A 16,601-nucleotide genomic window follows, 5' to 3' on the forward strand; every position below is an offset into this window, starting at 1 on the left:
GGAAAAGAGAGAGTTCAGTGGGGGTGAACTGGTTTTGTTGGCCTGAGGTCGTAAAATCATGTGTCCCCTCCGGCCAATGGTGACAGTGGAGCTGGGTGCGGGGGTGATTTCACACCTATCTGTGAAACTGGGGAACACTGTGGAATGGAGTCCGTAGTTCCACAGACAAAGAAACATGCGGTCTTCACCATGTGCTATTCACTATTTAGTGAAGCACAACAATAGCCAACAGACAGTGGATGTGGAAAGACACTTTTATGGTTGACTGATGTTGATTGAATCAGCCTGAGATGACCTGTGCTTTGTAACATGGAGCTTTATCCTGCCTGGAAGTAACCATTAGAAGATGGATAGACTGTGGCCATAAAGGGGTGCACAGGGGTTCAGCAACAATTCTCAGCCAAAGTCTAATTAGAAACGTCACCTTCAAATCAAAGGCCAACTAAGGATATCACCTTCATAAAGAGATTTTGGGAAAGGCAGCAAACAACAGAGACAGAAAACATTAAGAAAAGGACACACAACATAAGAAAACATGTTTTTGCCCAAGCATTTCTGTCTGACATAAATAGAACACAAAGCATGAATATTCAAATTTGTATTTACCTCTCAAAAATTAACCACAACACTGGATATACAATTACATTGGATTTATAAACTACATCTTCATCTCAAGTCAACAATACGAACGGTTAATACTATGACCATCCATCTTCCATCATGGAAAATCATGTCAGTTTTAGTGGAAACGGTTAGCGGAAGCGATCGTTTCTGAGGAGGTACATAAACTTCTGCGTGGAGAACACTGTACCCTGTGGAGAGAGTCCACTTCTAAATTTCTTGGTGTCCTCCTCTCTGCCAAACTCTCCTGGACTAAGAACACCACAGCGATTTGTCAAGAACGCACAGCAGCTGCTACACTTCCTGAAGGTGCTCAGGAAGGAAAATCTGACTACAAAGCTGCTGGTGACAATCTACCGCTCCTCCATCAAGAGCCTGTTGATATACGGTATGACTGTGTGGTATGCTAGCTGCACTGAGGCAGACACGAAGAGGCTGCAGAGAGTCATAAATCCATCACAGAAGATCATCGGCTGCCCTCTCCCCTCCCTGAGGGACCTCCACAACTCAGCAGAGCAGAGCAAAAAACATCATCAAGGACAATTCATACCCTGGTTTCCATTTTTTGACCTGTTGCCCTCTGGCAGGCGCTACAGGTACATCCACACAAGGAAAAATAGATTCAGGGAAAATTTCTTCCCCAGAGCAATCACCAGTCTGAACTCAGACATGCACTGATGCCCCCTCCTCCGTTTCTCCTCAAATTTGCATTATATTTTTCTTTTTAATATGCATGATTGAAATGTGCTACTGCACTTTAAAGGGGTTGCTCTTGTAAATTGTATAATGATGATAATGCAATTATTATTATGGATTTTGAAAATCCACCTGTCTCCTGGCTGCCAGCTTGTACCCTCACAACGTCGGCACAGATGCAGGTGAAAGCCTGATTTGAAGGCGGAGAGTCACGAGACCATGAGAGCAGGAGATGTGTGGCTATGTTGAATGTTGCTAATAGTTTAGCCTTCTGCTATGATTCTTATCATCTCTATCTGTACTCGCCCTAACTCGCACTTCAATTTTCTCCTATCCTCCATCATCCTTGTATAGTTATTACTGCCTATTACCTGCCTTACCTATTCTATATCCTCACCTTCTCCTCATATTTCTGCTCAAGTGTTTGCAGTGCCTTGTTTCTCTCTACTGTCCCTGTGATCCTCTCCCTCACATTCGTGCCCTGCTCTTCCTCATCCTTCACCTCTTCCTTTTCATCTTTTTTAGGGATTGCGGAGCATCATGGCAAAATCAGCTCCTGTCCCCTAAAAATAATTTCCCACAATCCCACCCCTCCCTCCTTTGTTTCTCCATTTCTGTGTGGACCCACAGAGCAATGCAAGGATCAACATCTCAGAGGGCTCCAGTCCAGAGAGGATCATCACTATCTCAGGGCAGACTGACTGTGTGTTCAGAGCCTTTACCATGATCACGTTCAAACTGGAGGAGGTACATACCGTATATGCTGTTATATACACAAACACACACAAACACAGTGGTGTTTCCGAGCTGCTCTTTGTGAAGTGAGTAACTTTTACTTCCTGGCTGCCAGGAAGCCATTTATTATATGTCTAAATTGGATTGTCTGACCTCACACAAATTCATGCAAGCACATGTGCATACAGGCCTTCAAGTGAGTGTTTTTCAGGGGAATTTGAACACTTGGCTCTTGTCTATATAATTTCATGATTTTAATTTCATTTAATCCTTGGCAGTTACACAGTTGATGATGACCACTTTGCTCCTCTATTCTGATTGTTGGACTGATGTAAAGCTATTTCTAGCAGTTGAATCGTGACTCCGATTGACTCGACATTTGATACACAAGTCCAGCTCAATGTGCTCTGCAAAAAGCCTCTGGACCAAGTCCTCCAAAATGGATTTTTCACTAATTTGCATTTTGTGAAAAACAGTAATGTGGCATCTAGTTTTTGGTTTTTGACTGTATAAACACCAATTTTAGGATACAGCACTGCAAAACACATTTCTCTTATAAATGAGAGAGACTGGTGAAAAAACACGACTGCCATCAATGAAAATGTCTTAGCAAGAAATTTGTCATAGCTCAATAACCACTTGTCCAAACATCATGGAACTTGGTAGATACATCCAGTATAGGAGTAGAGAGTATGTCTTCCAAAGTCTGACCTATAGCGGTGCCACAAATGCCACATATGTATACCTCAAAATCAGGTGGACAGAATTTCACCACATTTGGTATGCATGCTCTGATCACAAGTATTAATCAAAATCTGAAGTGCCATATTGATTGGTGACATTGGGCGTGGCCTGTTTTCTTAATTTGCGCAAGCTAGAATGAGCAAATTAAACTTGGCGTCATGATGAAGCCAAAAAACCTTGAGAGGCAGCCCCACGCAATGCCCCACGAAATGCACGCAAAATGCATGCAACCAGGGGGCCGAAAACATAGTTGAAATGCAAGGAATTATTCTTCTTCTTCCCCGAAAAGAGTTGCTAATTTGGGGGCCTAAATTTGCACGAAAACTCAGGAAACTTTGCACACGCATCAGTCGTGGTGAAAAATTATGTATTTTAAAGGTTTCATAAATGGGTGTGGCAAAATGGCTCTGTAGCACCCCCTAAACTCAGCCCCGGAACTGCGTTTTATGCACATGTACGAAATTCGGTGGGTTCATGTATCTCCTCGAGACGAACAAAAAATCTTGGAGCGATGACCTAAACCCAACAGGAAGTCAGCCATATTGGATTTTTCACGCATTTTTGGCGATTTACAGGGGACGTAAATGAACGAATTAGTCTGAGGGGGTTCAAGCGATTGACTTCAAACTTGGTCAGCTGGTAGAGAAGGCATCAACGATGAAAAGTTATTAAAGGTCTCTACAAAACTTTAACGGTTTGGGCGTGGCGAGCTGTCAAACTTCAGTGTCTTGCCATGACTCGCCATGAAACAGGAAGTTGTTAATAACTTGACTGTACATGATCCAATCAGCACCAAACTTGACATGTTTGATGAGAGTCCCGCCCTCAAGATGTTAATATTCATTCACAGTCATAGCGCCTGGTGGCGACAGGAAATGCTATGATTTACATTATGATGGCTCAAGACCAGCCAGTTGATCAGATCCACTTCAACTTTTGTCAGGTAAGCCTCAAGACATGGTTGTTGGTCTGTAGTGAAAACTGTGAGTCTCCTTCAAAAGAATTTCGCTAATGCATTTTCCTTCGCCATGAGCATTAAAAGTTCCGTAACTAACTCCACTGTACAAGGTCCTATCTTCACCGAATTTATACTGTTTGATGACTGTCTGGCTCTGAAGGTATGTACATGCCCATTTTGAACCATAGTCATAGCGCCACCTAGTGGTGGGAGGAAGTGCATTCTCAAGACGTGGATGATGCAAAGTTATGAAGCTGTTGATGTTTCGTCAGATGCTGTCACCATGGCAATGCTGTTAGCCATGAAACAGGAAATTGCTATAACTTCAGTGTACATTATCCAATCTCTTTCAAACTTGTCACGCTTGATAACAGTCCCGGCCTGAAGACATCTAGATGCCAATTACTGACCACAGTTATTCCGCCACCTGGTGGCAACAGGAAGTAACACGTCTATGGCAATGATCATTTGATTTGCACAACATTTTCACAGTGTAGTCAACACTTCATATACTGGAATATAGGATGTCATTAGTGGCTGTTCTCTAGCGCAACATAGGGGACACAGGAAGTGACATGTAACTCCTTCACGCACTGTCCAACATACATGAACATTCTGAGCCGCGTGGAAGGGTCGGAGTCCAGCAACTGGATGAAGCCGCCGCACGCCCTGACGTGCACGGAGGTGCGAGGGCCCTCCAATGCTGCTTGCAGCTTTAATTTCGTTTTGTAATTTGCATGATCTGAAAAACAATAATGCAACATCTACCTTTTGGTTTTTGATTATATTTGAACAGCCAGGTGTATGGCTGCAATTGGGCTGAAGTTGTCTGCAGGCCAGGACTCTTATCCAATACATGAAGTTTGGTAACGATCTGACATTGTATGAAACAGTTTGATTTTTAATGGTGAAACATTGAAATTTGTCATGCCACCATGGCTGCGGCGTTTGATTAAATATTCATGGTAAAGGTGCTCATGCATTGCTTCTTGGGCCCCAATTAACGAGAACAAAAACAGTAGGGCTCCTGCAGCAAGCGTTATTGCTTGGCCCCCTGATAACGGTTATAATGTTTAGAGTGTGAAGGCTGGAAGCATTTGTGCTAACTAAACAGGAAAGTGGGTACAATGAGGCATAGATCAGCGTTAACTGTAATACTTCAAGGCAGACTGAGGGAGGAGGCCACACAAAGGGAAATAGCTTGAGTGCTTTTATGACTTTTTGATGTAAACCTGTTAGAAACTTCCCGATTCTTATATTGACAGCCCAAGAATTCAACGGAGGTTTTCAGTCAGGTCTCACAAGCAGTTTATTGTGGTCACTGGTCACAGGTAAAGTACTCGCAGCGCTGGGCTCATGACGGACCCCGGGGGGGGGCGGTCAGAGGAGCTCCCCTTTTCTGATTCAAACATCTCCTTTTTAAATGCTTGTTGGACATCATGAAATCTGATTTGCTGTTTAGGTTCGTGCGTCACAGATAGCACGTTCCTGTAGTGATGTTATGGCAATCTAATAGCTGTGGGTGCTGTTTGCAAGGCGTGTATCTATAATCAAACTTTAGAATATGTTTTGCACACCAAAAGCACTACAATCACGGTCTGTCTGGTACATTCTGTCTATCTGCTTCTCAAAACAATACAGGAGAAGCCACGCCTGTGGAGGTCAGATTGACATTATCTTTTCACTCTCATAATGAGAGAGTAACTGTAAAACATTTTATGGTCATATTGAAATTCTAACTCAACAAACCTATCTGATTTTCTCTCTCTCAGGACCTGGCAGCCTTGGTAGCCAATATCACTTTGACTAGCAAGCCTCCCGTCACCTTACGGTTGGTAATCCCGGCCAGCCAGTGTGGGTCTCTCATTGGCAAGGGCGGCTCTAAGATCAAGGAGATCAGAGAGGTGAATGTTTTCAGAGACAGCAAGAGGCCAGATTTATTGTACATTATGTATTTTATAGTCTTGTACAATCATGATTTACAACTGTATGAATTATAAACAACATTACAAATGTTCTTATAGCTCAGTGCGTGTGTGTGTGTGTGTGCACAGACGACAGGTGCCCAGGTGCAAGTGGCAGGTGACCTCCTACCCAACTCCACAGAGAGAGAAGTGACAATATCAGGGAGCCAGGACACCATCATCCAGTGTGTTAAACTCATCTGCACAATAATCCTAGAGGTGTGTATACATGAAAAAGCTAAAAAGTAAGTATTTTCATACTCACTGGTCATTCAGTTCACTATGTACTCATTATCTGCATGAACCCTTAGAGGTCTGCGATCACGGCGGCGATCAGATCACGTGACGTTTTCAAAGCGCCGTAACAAAAAACTAGGTGACCTGGGGCGCTGCTGTCAACTTCACTCAAAAGTGCAGATTTGAAACTCGTTGATAGGCCATGTAAACCGGAGATATGATAGTTTTAATTTGATAGTAGGATCTCTAAGGGTTAATGATCTGTAATAATAGATCTCAAAGTATTTTATGAAACAACATTTCATGGCCACCTAAGTTGTCATCAGGCTTTGTCAGGAAACAGGGGCCTCAGTCATGAAATCTTCATATTCCCATATTTGAATGTAATTTGTGCATATCCACAAAATAGGATCATTTTCATACACATTTTCTTAGTTATAAATGTAGAAAAATACAAATTTTTAGAGTTTATAGTCACAGAATTGTATCTATACATTTGTGTTTGTACATACAAATACAAATGTCCATGAGCACAAATTTCAAACTAATATATTTCTATGGGATTATCTTTTCAAGTCTGCTACACAACTTAATCATTTATCAATTTAATTATTTTATCACATTTAATTTTTGCTTTTGTCACCTTTATATATTTCATAGACCACTTCATTTGTTTATCCATAGTACAGTCCATATTTCCTTTGTGCAGTCAATATTTCAAGTTTCTCCATTTTCTAACTATAAGCTTACTATTCCACTCTGAAAATCAATGTAAACTTTTCAAATTATTTTTACTATTGGGCTGCTTTATTTATTTCCTTTTATTAAGTGGGTCTTTAAAGTGCTTTCTGAAACTGGACCTGGGATGCCTTGGGACGATGAAATTTAAAAATTAAAGCTTTGTCATAGAGTTAAGTCAAATATTTCATTAGATGGCCTGGGGAGTAACATAGATCAGTATGAAGATTCTACATAACTCCTGCTGTGTAATAATAACCATTGAACCTTGACCTCAGTGTATGTTTGAAGGCTTATAATTCAGCATCACAAGGGGTTACACATATGAGATATTATAGAGATATTATGCTTAGTACTCAGATAAATGTTGGGGCAATTTGGCTATTGTAATAATTAATAATTATCAAAGATAATTAATAATTATATTGATTAATGGGATTTAGTGTAAAGTCCACCTCGATCGGGGCACCACCTCGATAAACGGGGAAAAATATTTCAATTTCCAATTTCAATGATTCGGTCTCGTAAAATACTAATCTGTCAATTCGGTATTATGATTAATAATTAACTTAATAACTACTACCAAAATTACCTGTTCCTGACAGAATAGAGGTTGGCTGCATGTGTGCGCGCATGTACGCGTGTGTGTGGATACATCGTCAGTGATGGACCTTGCGTCATAGGGTGATTCAGGTCTTATCATCAGGCAACCCAGTCGGGAATGATCAGCCCAGACCTGTGTCCAGGTAGCTAATTGCGCCACTAATCACCCCTCTTAATCCAGAGCCACCGGGAAGCCTTTTCAGCGGCTTCCAAGATGTTCTTGGTGGCTCGTCGTCTCTGCTGCCCACAGATCCCTAAGAGTCCCAGGACTTCCTTTCCTCTTCCTTTCTTGCGCCTCTTCCATTCTGTCTTCCCAGGGGACTGTTAACTCCAGCAGCACCACTTGCTTGGTTGCCTTGGACATTAGGACCGTGTCTGGCCTGAGCGTGGTTCATTGAAAATCTTTGTGAAGACCCCAGCCAGCTGAGCTGCACAGTCCCTCAGCACTTGTCCAGATATGCCATCAGGGCCCACAGCTTTCCTCGGGTTCACGGTACCCAGCGTGTGCCTCACCTGGTGCTCCCCCACCGTGAGGGCGTTGCTGCTGTGGGCTGGTGGATGTGGTGAGGCCGTCTCTAGTGACGGCACCTAAAAGCGAGCGAAGAAGCAGTTCAGCTCCTCCGCCAGTGAGGCGCCACCATCATCAGCTGACAGGCTGCTGGGTCTGTAGTTTATGTTGTTGTTGGACCCCTCACCACACTTGCCTGGAGTCGTTGCTCTTGAAGCAGTCCTCTATCCTCCTCTTGTATGCAGCCTTTGCCTCCCTGATTCCCCTCTTCAGGTTGGCTCTATCAGTGCTGTACAGCTCCCTGTCACCAGACCTGAGCAGGCACTGCACCTGTTTTACCTGTTTTATCATTTTTGTTGGGATAAACCCGGATGCTCATGTCCACAGTGGTGATGTCCGTGCAGAACTTTATGTAATCCAAGACTGCTGTTGTATACTGCTCCAGGTGCTGATGTTCAAACACATCCCAATTTGTTGTCTCAAAGCAGTCCTGCAGCTGCTGAGACGCACCTTCGGGCCAGGTCTTACCAGTTATGTTAATATATTACATTAATGGCTGCTGCTTGCTTGTGTTTATATGATCGGCATTGTTTATATGATATGGCATTCAACAGGACAACAGGAGGAAAACAGAAAAATAGCTTTTGCTTTCTTTCTTTGATGTTTTAAACTTCATTGTTTCTGGTTTTGGGATGATTCTTTTTTTCTTTTGCATGGTTTTCAAGCCGAGGATGTTATGTAATTTAGTTGAACAGGACTTGATGAGTTAATTCATTCATTTTATTCTCTTTGTACTTGTAAGTTGTAAATTTCTCTCCTTTATAACGGAGTTACAGTTGTAATGCTAAGCTGTGAAAAAGCAGAAGCTACATGCAGCAACATAAAATAATGTCGTGCTAGTAGCCTGATTGCTCCTCCATTTTGTGATGTGTGTGTGAACTGTATCGCTAGTTGTAAAATTAGTTCAGTTCTGCTATTTAGCAGTAAATTATTATTGAATTGTTTTTATGTATATTGCACTGTTGAACAACAGGCCAGCTTTCGGGGTTGAAGATAGTTTCAGCGTTGTATTCTCTCAATGCGGAAACAAGATGGCGAATTGCTGGATAAACAGCACCTTCAGTGAACTGTACCTGCCTTCACACTACATATTGCTCTGTTCATCAGGAAAGTGGTAGGTTTAGATTATTTTCCGCTGAATACTGCAAACCACAGTGGAAGCTTAAGGACATTAAAGAGCCTTAATCAAAGTGCTACTTCATTGCTTCATGAAATTTGAGGTCATGGACTGCACAGTGAAATTCTAAGTTGAATTTTAAAATTTATGGGGTATTTTATTTTATTTTATTTTGAGGCATATTGGTAATGCAATTTCATGTGTTACAGTGAACAACAAACAACTTAACCTAAGAGATAACAAGTTAAAATAACCTAGTGGGATAACTTGAAAATGGAAAGGTGTGTGATCTCTGTGTGTGCGCACACAAGCCTGCAGTCTTATACGCTTTATGGTGATTGGAAGGGCATTTACCTATTGCAATTAAGAACTGGATTCATCATTACTAGAAGACAGGTGTGAACAATTTTGGACAGTTTAAGAATACGTCATGAATCCGGCTATGATATTGCTATTATCTCTGCAATAGTAATAGAATATATCTGATCTATCTATTCTTTCTATCCATTTTTCTATCTATTCTACCCAGCTCTGCACGCATTTTAAAAGAATATGTGTGCGCATCAGTGTAAATTGCACTGTGTGCCTCCTCTGCATCTGTGTGTGTGGATCTCATTTGCACTTGTGTATTTTGGCAGTGATATGCCATCATATAAATACATGTAACAATTCATCCATACGAAAAAAAAAAAAAAGTTTTCGATCAACATAATCTAGCCAATTAAGTTTCTCACTACAACTGAATAAGGAAAGCAATTAAGTGCCATAAAGATGCAATGTCTTGGAAATGGGGTAAAAAACACAAGCCTGTAGTTTATATTAAAAAAGTGTTTTTTAAGGTATAATAATAGCACCACACTGACTTAAAGTCAAAAGTAAAATAAGCATTGAAAGGTCACCATTTAAAAGCATCATCAGTCTCCATCCACAGAAACAACAAATCTATCAGATTGCAAATCATAAAGCTGCACTCTCTTAGTGTACCTATGACCAAAAGCAATGATTTTAGCCACTCAACCAAATCAAACAAACAGCAACAATCCAGCGGCAGAACAAGTTCCAAATAAGACTTAACAGTGCAAAAATAGTAAAATGAAATCATGTTGCTACTTATTTGATGTCTCTTCATCTCCTTGCTGTCATATCAAGTACACATAAACAGAAAGTTGTGTGAAATATGGGCTGACAGTTTGTGATCCAGAAACAACATCCATGACATCACAATGCTAGATGAGGCAAGGCAAGATAAAAAAAAAAACTGTTGAAAATGAAACATAGAATAGAGAGCATGGCAGATTTCCAGCTTCAGAAGCATTCAACCCATTGTGATATGAGAACTGGCCATGATTAATGTTTTATCACCTATTAAATAGTGACCATGTGGCTCATGAATGGACCATTCTCCTCTGGGTATAATAATCCAGAGAAGACTGATAAGAGCATCAGTGTGCATCAGTACTTCTGAAATTTGACATCCATATAGTGAGTTCTGCCATACAGCTTCAGGTCAACTGAATGTTGCCAGAATTCTTTAGTTAGGGACGAAAGCTGTAAAAACGACAATTAGATTATGTGATAATGAATCTCCAAAAGTAGTCCTGTGCCTCCTTTTAACACAAAAGCTGGTGTCTGAGGTGTACTCATAATTTAATACACCAAGTAAAAATAATTACATTGACCTACAGTGTAGCTGTTTTATGACACTCAGTTACATAGAAGAAATTGTGATGACGTGACTATATTTATTGACGGTTACATATGCAAAAATATTATGCCAAAAATGACTAGCTCAGTGTCATAATGATATTTACCAATACACCTTACAGTGAATATAAAATTTAGAAATTGTAGGTTATTTGACTCAGCTCTCTTTGAGCTGCACTACAGCCCACATGTAATCTTCTACTTCCTCTTCAACTTGTTGTCTCCTATAGGTGGGAAAGTTTATTTCTATAATATTGGAAATATGCCAATGGTATATTGGTATAGCTGGTATAGCTCAGCTATTGAATAAATTAACTGTAAAACCCTATATTAAATTTGACCTGTTGTAATTCAGTTGACATATGTTTCGTCACAGTTAAGCAGGTGACATCAAGCCAGGGTAAATTTGTTTTCAGAATAAAAGTTTATTTTGCTCATTTCCCCCATCACGAACAATTAAATTGATTGCACTGAAGATATTACGTTGTATTTGTGTTGTTGTTTGGTTAAACGGTGTGTTTTCTATCTACTGTATATGAAACTTAGGACACATGACACACTTCCGAAAAATAAGGTGAAATTAACTCAAAACAAAGGAAACCTTATGATATGATGCTGGTCATCAAGCTCATCAAGTGCTTCTAGAACAAATTTCTCGCTCTCCTCAGTGTCACAGCCCAGCTGTGAAACTTACAAGGAGGGAGATGAGATTTTAACATCTTTCACCAATTATTTCTGCCTCAACACAGCTTCTAAAAGGTTATATTACTATTTACTTATTACTATATACTTTTACTTACTAAAAGTATGCAAAATATGCATCACTCACACTTTATGTCCAGTTAGGACTTATTTCGTCCTCAGGGGCCCTTCTGTGTTGAGCATCTCTATCTTCTTCATTTCTCAATTTCTTGGTTTCTTTTTCCCTTTTCAACCCTTCTCTATCACTCCTTCTCTTTAGTCTCCACCAAAGGGAGCAACTATTCCATATCGACCCAGCCCAACCACAGGACCTGTGCTGATGGCAGGAAACCAGGTAAGAGAACAGACGGTGATGAAAACTACCTTAAATGTCGTGCAGGATACCGACTGGCACCAGATGAATTAAAACAACGTGGAACTAAACATTAAATGTACCATCACAGTACATTAAAAAACGACTAAATAGATGATGGATGAGGCATATGCAAGAACTGGGGAGGTATCTAGTGATAAAACAAAACAGGAAAATAAGATAAGAGTGTGATAGTTAAGTGGAATAATAAAGGGAAAGGAAAAGTGTATGCAGGCTTGTCATTGCTCAGCTTTCAAAAGCTCACGTTAGAAATCTTGTTTTGACTCAGATCTGAGCTTCCGCGTCCACACAAAAGCAATAATTAAATCATTCAATATATCAAACAAAAAGGAGGAATTGGAGCTTTCATGTACAGACACAATTTACAGAAACTTATTCACAGCTTCATTAGGAGCAGGGTGTACTATACACCCAACCCAGTCTCACAGACGTTTGTGAATTTCTCTTTTTTCATGTTACTGAGCACAATTTTTTAACTAATGTATTTCTACGGGATTAGTGGTCAGTGGGACTTCTGTGTGACCTGGGAGCACAGAAGCTGCGCTGTTATTTCTCATTTTAAATTCATTTTTCAATTATAACCGCTACATTACACAAAAATATACTAGGCGATTTTATTCTTCATTTCCTGTCTTTACTTTAGTAGTCCACATCAGTCCGCGATGGTCCGGAGGATCCGCTGCAGGTCCGAGACATGTTCGATAGGTCAACAATATGACAGGTTAATGCTAAGACCATCAATTCTAATTTAATTCTCCTTTCATCCTGAAAAATCATGTTTTTTGTCAGTTTTTAAACAGTGGAAGCAGCCCAACCGTTTCTATGGAGGCAAAGACACTTCACTTTTCCTCACTGTCGCAGTTTCCTGTTAAACATTCCTCAACATAAAAACACCACAGGGTCCTTGATAGCTCAACAATACAGTGAACTACCATTAAGGCCATCAGTTTGAAATATTTCCTCCTCGATTCTTAACAATGAAGTTTTTCTGTCAATTTTTCAAAGCCAAAATTGAGTCATTATCCAAGACCCTCACCGACCATTGCTATGGAGACTAACTCATCCACTTTGCATTATGTTACAAACCTTTATTATTACTATGATACTATTATATTCTTTACATACTGAATTAAATCATTGATCATCTTTATGCAGTGTCATTACTAATTCCACTTTAGTAGATATTTGATATATTTGATAGCTGTATCTTAAAGCTGTATCTGCGTTCGACTATAATTGTGGGTCAGTGGGCTTCATTCCATTTAGAAATGTTGCCGGTCGGACATAACCCAAATCCAAACACCTGTGTATCTTTTGAGAAAAGACTTTTTACAGCCTATGAATGTAAAGAAAATGTAAAGTTTTAATTTTATAGGATTTGAGGATTTTTAAAATGAAATTAACTTTCTTATAAGTGTGTTAGGTGTGTGTATATAAATCAAATCAAATTTTGTACAATGGTGTTGTAAAATGGGATGAAGATGTGGTTATCAAGCTGAATTTTACACTTAACATCCCTCCCAATTCTTGCACTTGTCACTTTCATACATTTCATCAAACTGGACTTTAGACAATCTAATTATTTATCCACGTCACATTTAATTTTTGCTCTTGTCAGATTCATATATTTCATAGACCTACACTTCATTTGTTTATCCCTTGTATAGTCCGTATTTCCTTTGGACAGTGCATATTTATCTATGCATATTTATCTATGCAGTGCATATTTATTAGGGCCCGAGCACCAAGCGGTGCGAGGACCCTATTGAAACTGCGTGGGGGAAAAACATGCAAGGGACCAAGAGGTGTACGGACCCCATAGGCCCCGAGCACAAAGGGGATGAAAAAATACAACAAATGCAAAAAACCAGGCGACCAGGGGGCCAAAAACATAGTTGAAATGCAAGGAATTATTCTTCTTCTTCTTCTCCGAAATGAATTGCATTTTTGGGGGCCTGAACATGCACGAAAAGTCAGGAAAATTTGCACATGCATCAGTTGTGGTGGAAAATTACGTATTTTAAAGGTTTCGTAAATGTGCGTGGCAAAATGGCTCTGTAGCGCCCCTAATGTCAAGCCCCAGAACAGCGTTTTATGTACGTGTACGAAATTTGGTGGGTTCATGAATCTCTTCAAGATGTACAAAAAAGTCTCTTGGAGGGATGACCTAAACCCAACAGGAAGTCGGCCATATTGGATTTTTCACGCAGTTTTTGCCATTTACAGGGGACGTAAATGAACGAACTAGTCCGAGGGGGTTGAAGCAATCGACTTCAAACTTGGTCAGCTGGTAGAGAAGGCATCAACGATGAAAAGTTATTAAAAGTCTCTACAGATTTGGAACGGTTTGGGCGTGGCGAGCTGTCAAAGTTCAGTGTCTTGCCATGATTCGCAGTCAAACAGGAAGTTGTTAATAAATAGACTCTACTTGATCCAATCAGCACCAAACTTGTTTGATGAGAGTCCTGCCCTGAAGACGTCTACATGTCAATATTCACTCACAGTCACAGCGCCACCTGGTGGCAACAGGAAATGCTATGTTTTACATTATGATGGCTCAAGACCAGCCAGTTGATCAGATCCACTTCAAATTTGGTCAGGGAAGCCTCAAGATGTTGATGTTGGTCTGGAGCAAACACCGTGAGTCTCCGTCAAAAGCTGTTGCCATGACGACCAGGCGATTTCGATAATAAATTTTCCTTCGCCATGAGCATTTAAGGTGCTGTAACTGTACAAGCTCCTATCTTCACCAAATTTATACCGTTTGATGACTGTCCGGCTCTGAAGACATGTATATGCCAATTTTGAACCATAGTCATAGCGCCACCTAGTGGCGGGAGGAAGTGCATGTTTTATTCTCGGACGTCTCTCTCTCAGCAGGTTATCCACAGACACCTCAAATTTGGACCAAACATTCTCAAGATGTGGATGATGCAAAGTTATGAAGCTGTTGACGTTTCGTCAGACGCTGTCACCATGGCAACGCTGTTCGCCATGAAACAGGAAATTGCTATAACTACAGTGTACATTATCCAATCTGTTTTAAACTTGTCACGCTTAATAACAGTCCCGGTCTGAAGACATTAGATGCCAATTACTGACCACAGTCATTACGCCACCTGGTGGCAACAGGAAGTAACACGTCTATGGCAATGATCATTTGATTTGCGCGACATTTTCACAGTGTAGTCAACACTTCATATACTGGAATATAGGATGTCATTAGCGGCTGTTCTTTGGCGCCACATAGGGGACACAGGAAGTGACGTGTAACTCCTTCACGCACTGTCCAAAATACATGAAAATTCTGAGCCGCGTAAAAGGGTCAGAGTCCAGCAACGGGACGAAGCCGCCGCACGCCCCGACGTGCGAGGAGGTGCGAGGGCCCTCCAATGCTGCTTGCAGCTTTAATTTATTTTACATTTCATAATGTTATTACTATTTTACTCTGCAAATAAATTCTTCTTGATAACTTTCATTTTATAAAGTGGGTCTTCAAAGTGCTCTCTGAAACTAGACCTGGGATTCATTGTGTTCATAAAATCAAGCTCTTATCAAAAACTACAATACCGTAGAGCTGCACCATGCAATTTGATTCAAATCAGCACCACAATACAATACAATATGCATATGTATCACTTTAATTAAAAAATCTGTTAAAAAATAAATTCAAAAATGTAATGTTATTTTCAAAATTGTGTTCTGGATTACTTATAAATGTTATTGTCAATTTCAAACACGGTTGGTGACTTTGTGTTAATATCTCAGCCAAACTATATTTTGTCATAATACAAGTGACACAGGGTGGCAGTGATTACATTTGAAGTACTGTATGGAAACCAGGCAAATTACTGAATTTCACGAAACACTAGAAGGCTTTTAATTTAAAACCGATGCAGGAAGTGTTGCGTTTGTATTAACATAATGAAGTAACAGGGCAAACAGGAGCAGATCAGAAATCAAGGAGGCTTAGCTATGATCAAATGTACTTATCAAAACAGGAGATTATAAATAAAGCTTGCCTATAATACAAGCCTGCTTCATTTAAAGCCCTGGCAGTCTGCAGTTGAGGCAAATAAAGGCATATATTGCACATACTCCAATGATGGAGATCAATAGTGCCACAGCTTTTCTGAAAGGAGGTTTGTGCATGTGTGTATTGATCTGAAGCACCTGCCTGATGGGAGGAGGTTAAACTGATAGTGTCCAGGGTGTACAATGTCTCTTATGATGTTCTTAGCCCTCCTCAAACAGTGAGTGCTGTGAAGATGTTCTAGTGATGGCACCTCTGCTGTTCTCACAACATGGTGGAGGGTTTTATGCCGTTTGTTAGGATGCTATCTGTGGTTCATGTGTAAAAGTAGACAAGCAGCTTTTAGGGGAGATTGGCTCTCCTTGGCCTCCTCGGAAAATAAAGGTATTATGCTTTACCCAGCCCTGCTTAGGTGTTTGCCCAGGAAATTTCCTCTGCGATAGAGACTCCCAGGAACCTGAAGATGAGACTCTCTTCCCAGCCCCCATGTTTTCAGATATAAAATACATTATGATCTCCTTGGTCTTTTTGTTGTGTAAGCCCATGTCGTTGTTGGCACACCACATTTTCAGGTTCTGAGAACTGTTACACAGGGTGTGCTTGCTTAGTCTGGTGGTTGGGTATGATGGTATTAAATGCTGGGCTGTTGTCAGAGAATTCTGATGTAGGTGTTGTGTCTTTCAAGGTTAGAGAGGCTGACTTGAGAGCCACACAGATAGCATCTTTAGTCGCTCTGTTTGCCCATTAGACAAAGTGGTGTTGGTCTAAATCAGCTGGGACAGTGTCTTTGATGTGGGGGAGTACCTGT

General features: G+C 40.5%; 1 protein-coding gene across 1 annotated transcript in view; it reads left to right on the forward strand.

Annotated features, from left to right (window-relative positions):
• Nucleotides 1-16,601, forward strand: part of pcbp4 (poly(rC) binding protein 4) — a 56,289-nt gene that overhangs the window by 11,216 nt on the left and 28,472 nt on the right. The window contains exons 4-7 of the mRNA XM_070843955.1: nt 1,948-2,064; nt 5,527-5,658; nt 5,809-5,937; nt 11,647-11,721. Coding sequence (XP_070700056.1) covers nt 1,948-2,064; nt 5,527-5,658; nt 5,809-5,937; nt 11,647-11,721 — 453 coding nt within the window. The remainder of the gene's footprint in view (nt 1-1,947; nt 2,065-5,526; nt 5,659-5,808; nt 5,938-11,646; nt 11,722-16,601) is intronic.

Source organism: Pempheris klunzingeri, chromosome 2 (assembly GCF_042242105.1).
Source record: "Pempheris klunzingeri isolate RE-2024b chromosome 2, fPemKlu1.hap1, whole genome shotgun sequence".
NCBI classification, from domain to species: Eukaryota; Metazoa; Chordata; class Actinopteri; order Acropomatiformes; family Pempheridae; genus Pempheris; species Pempheris klunzingeri.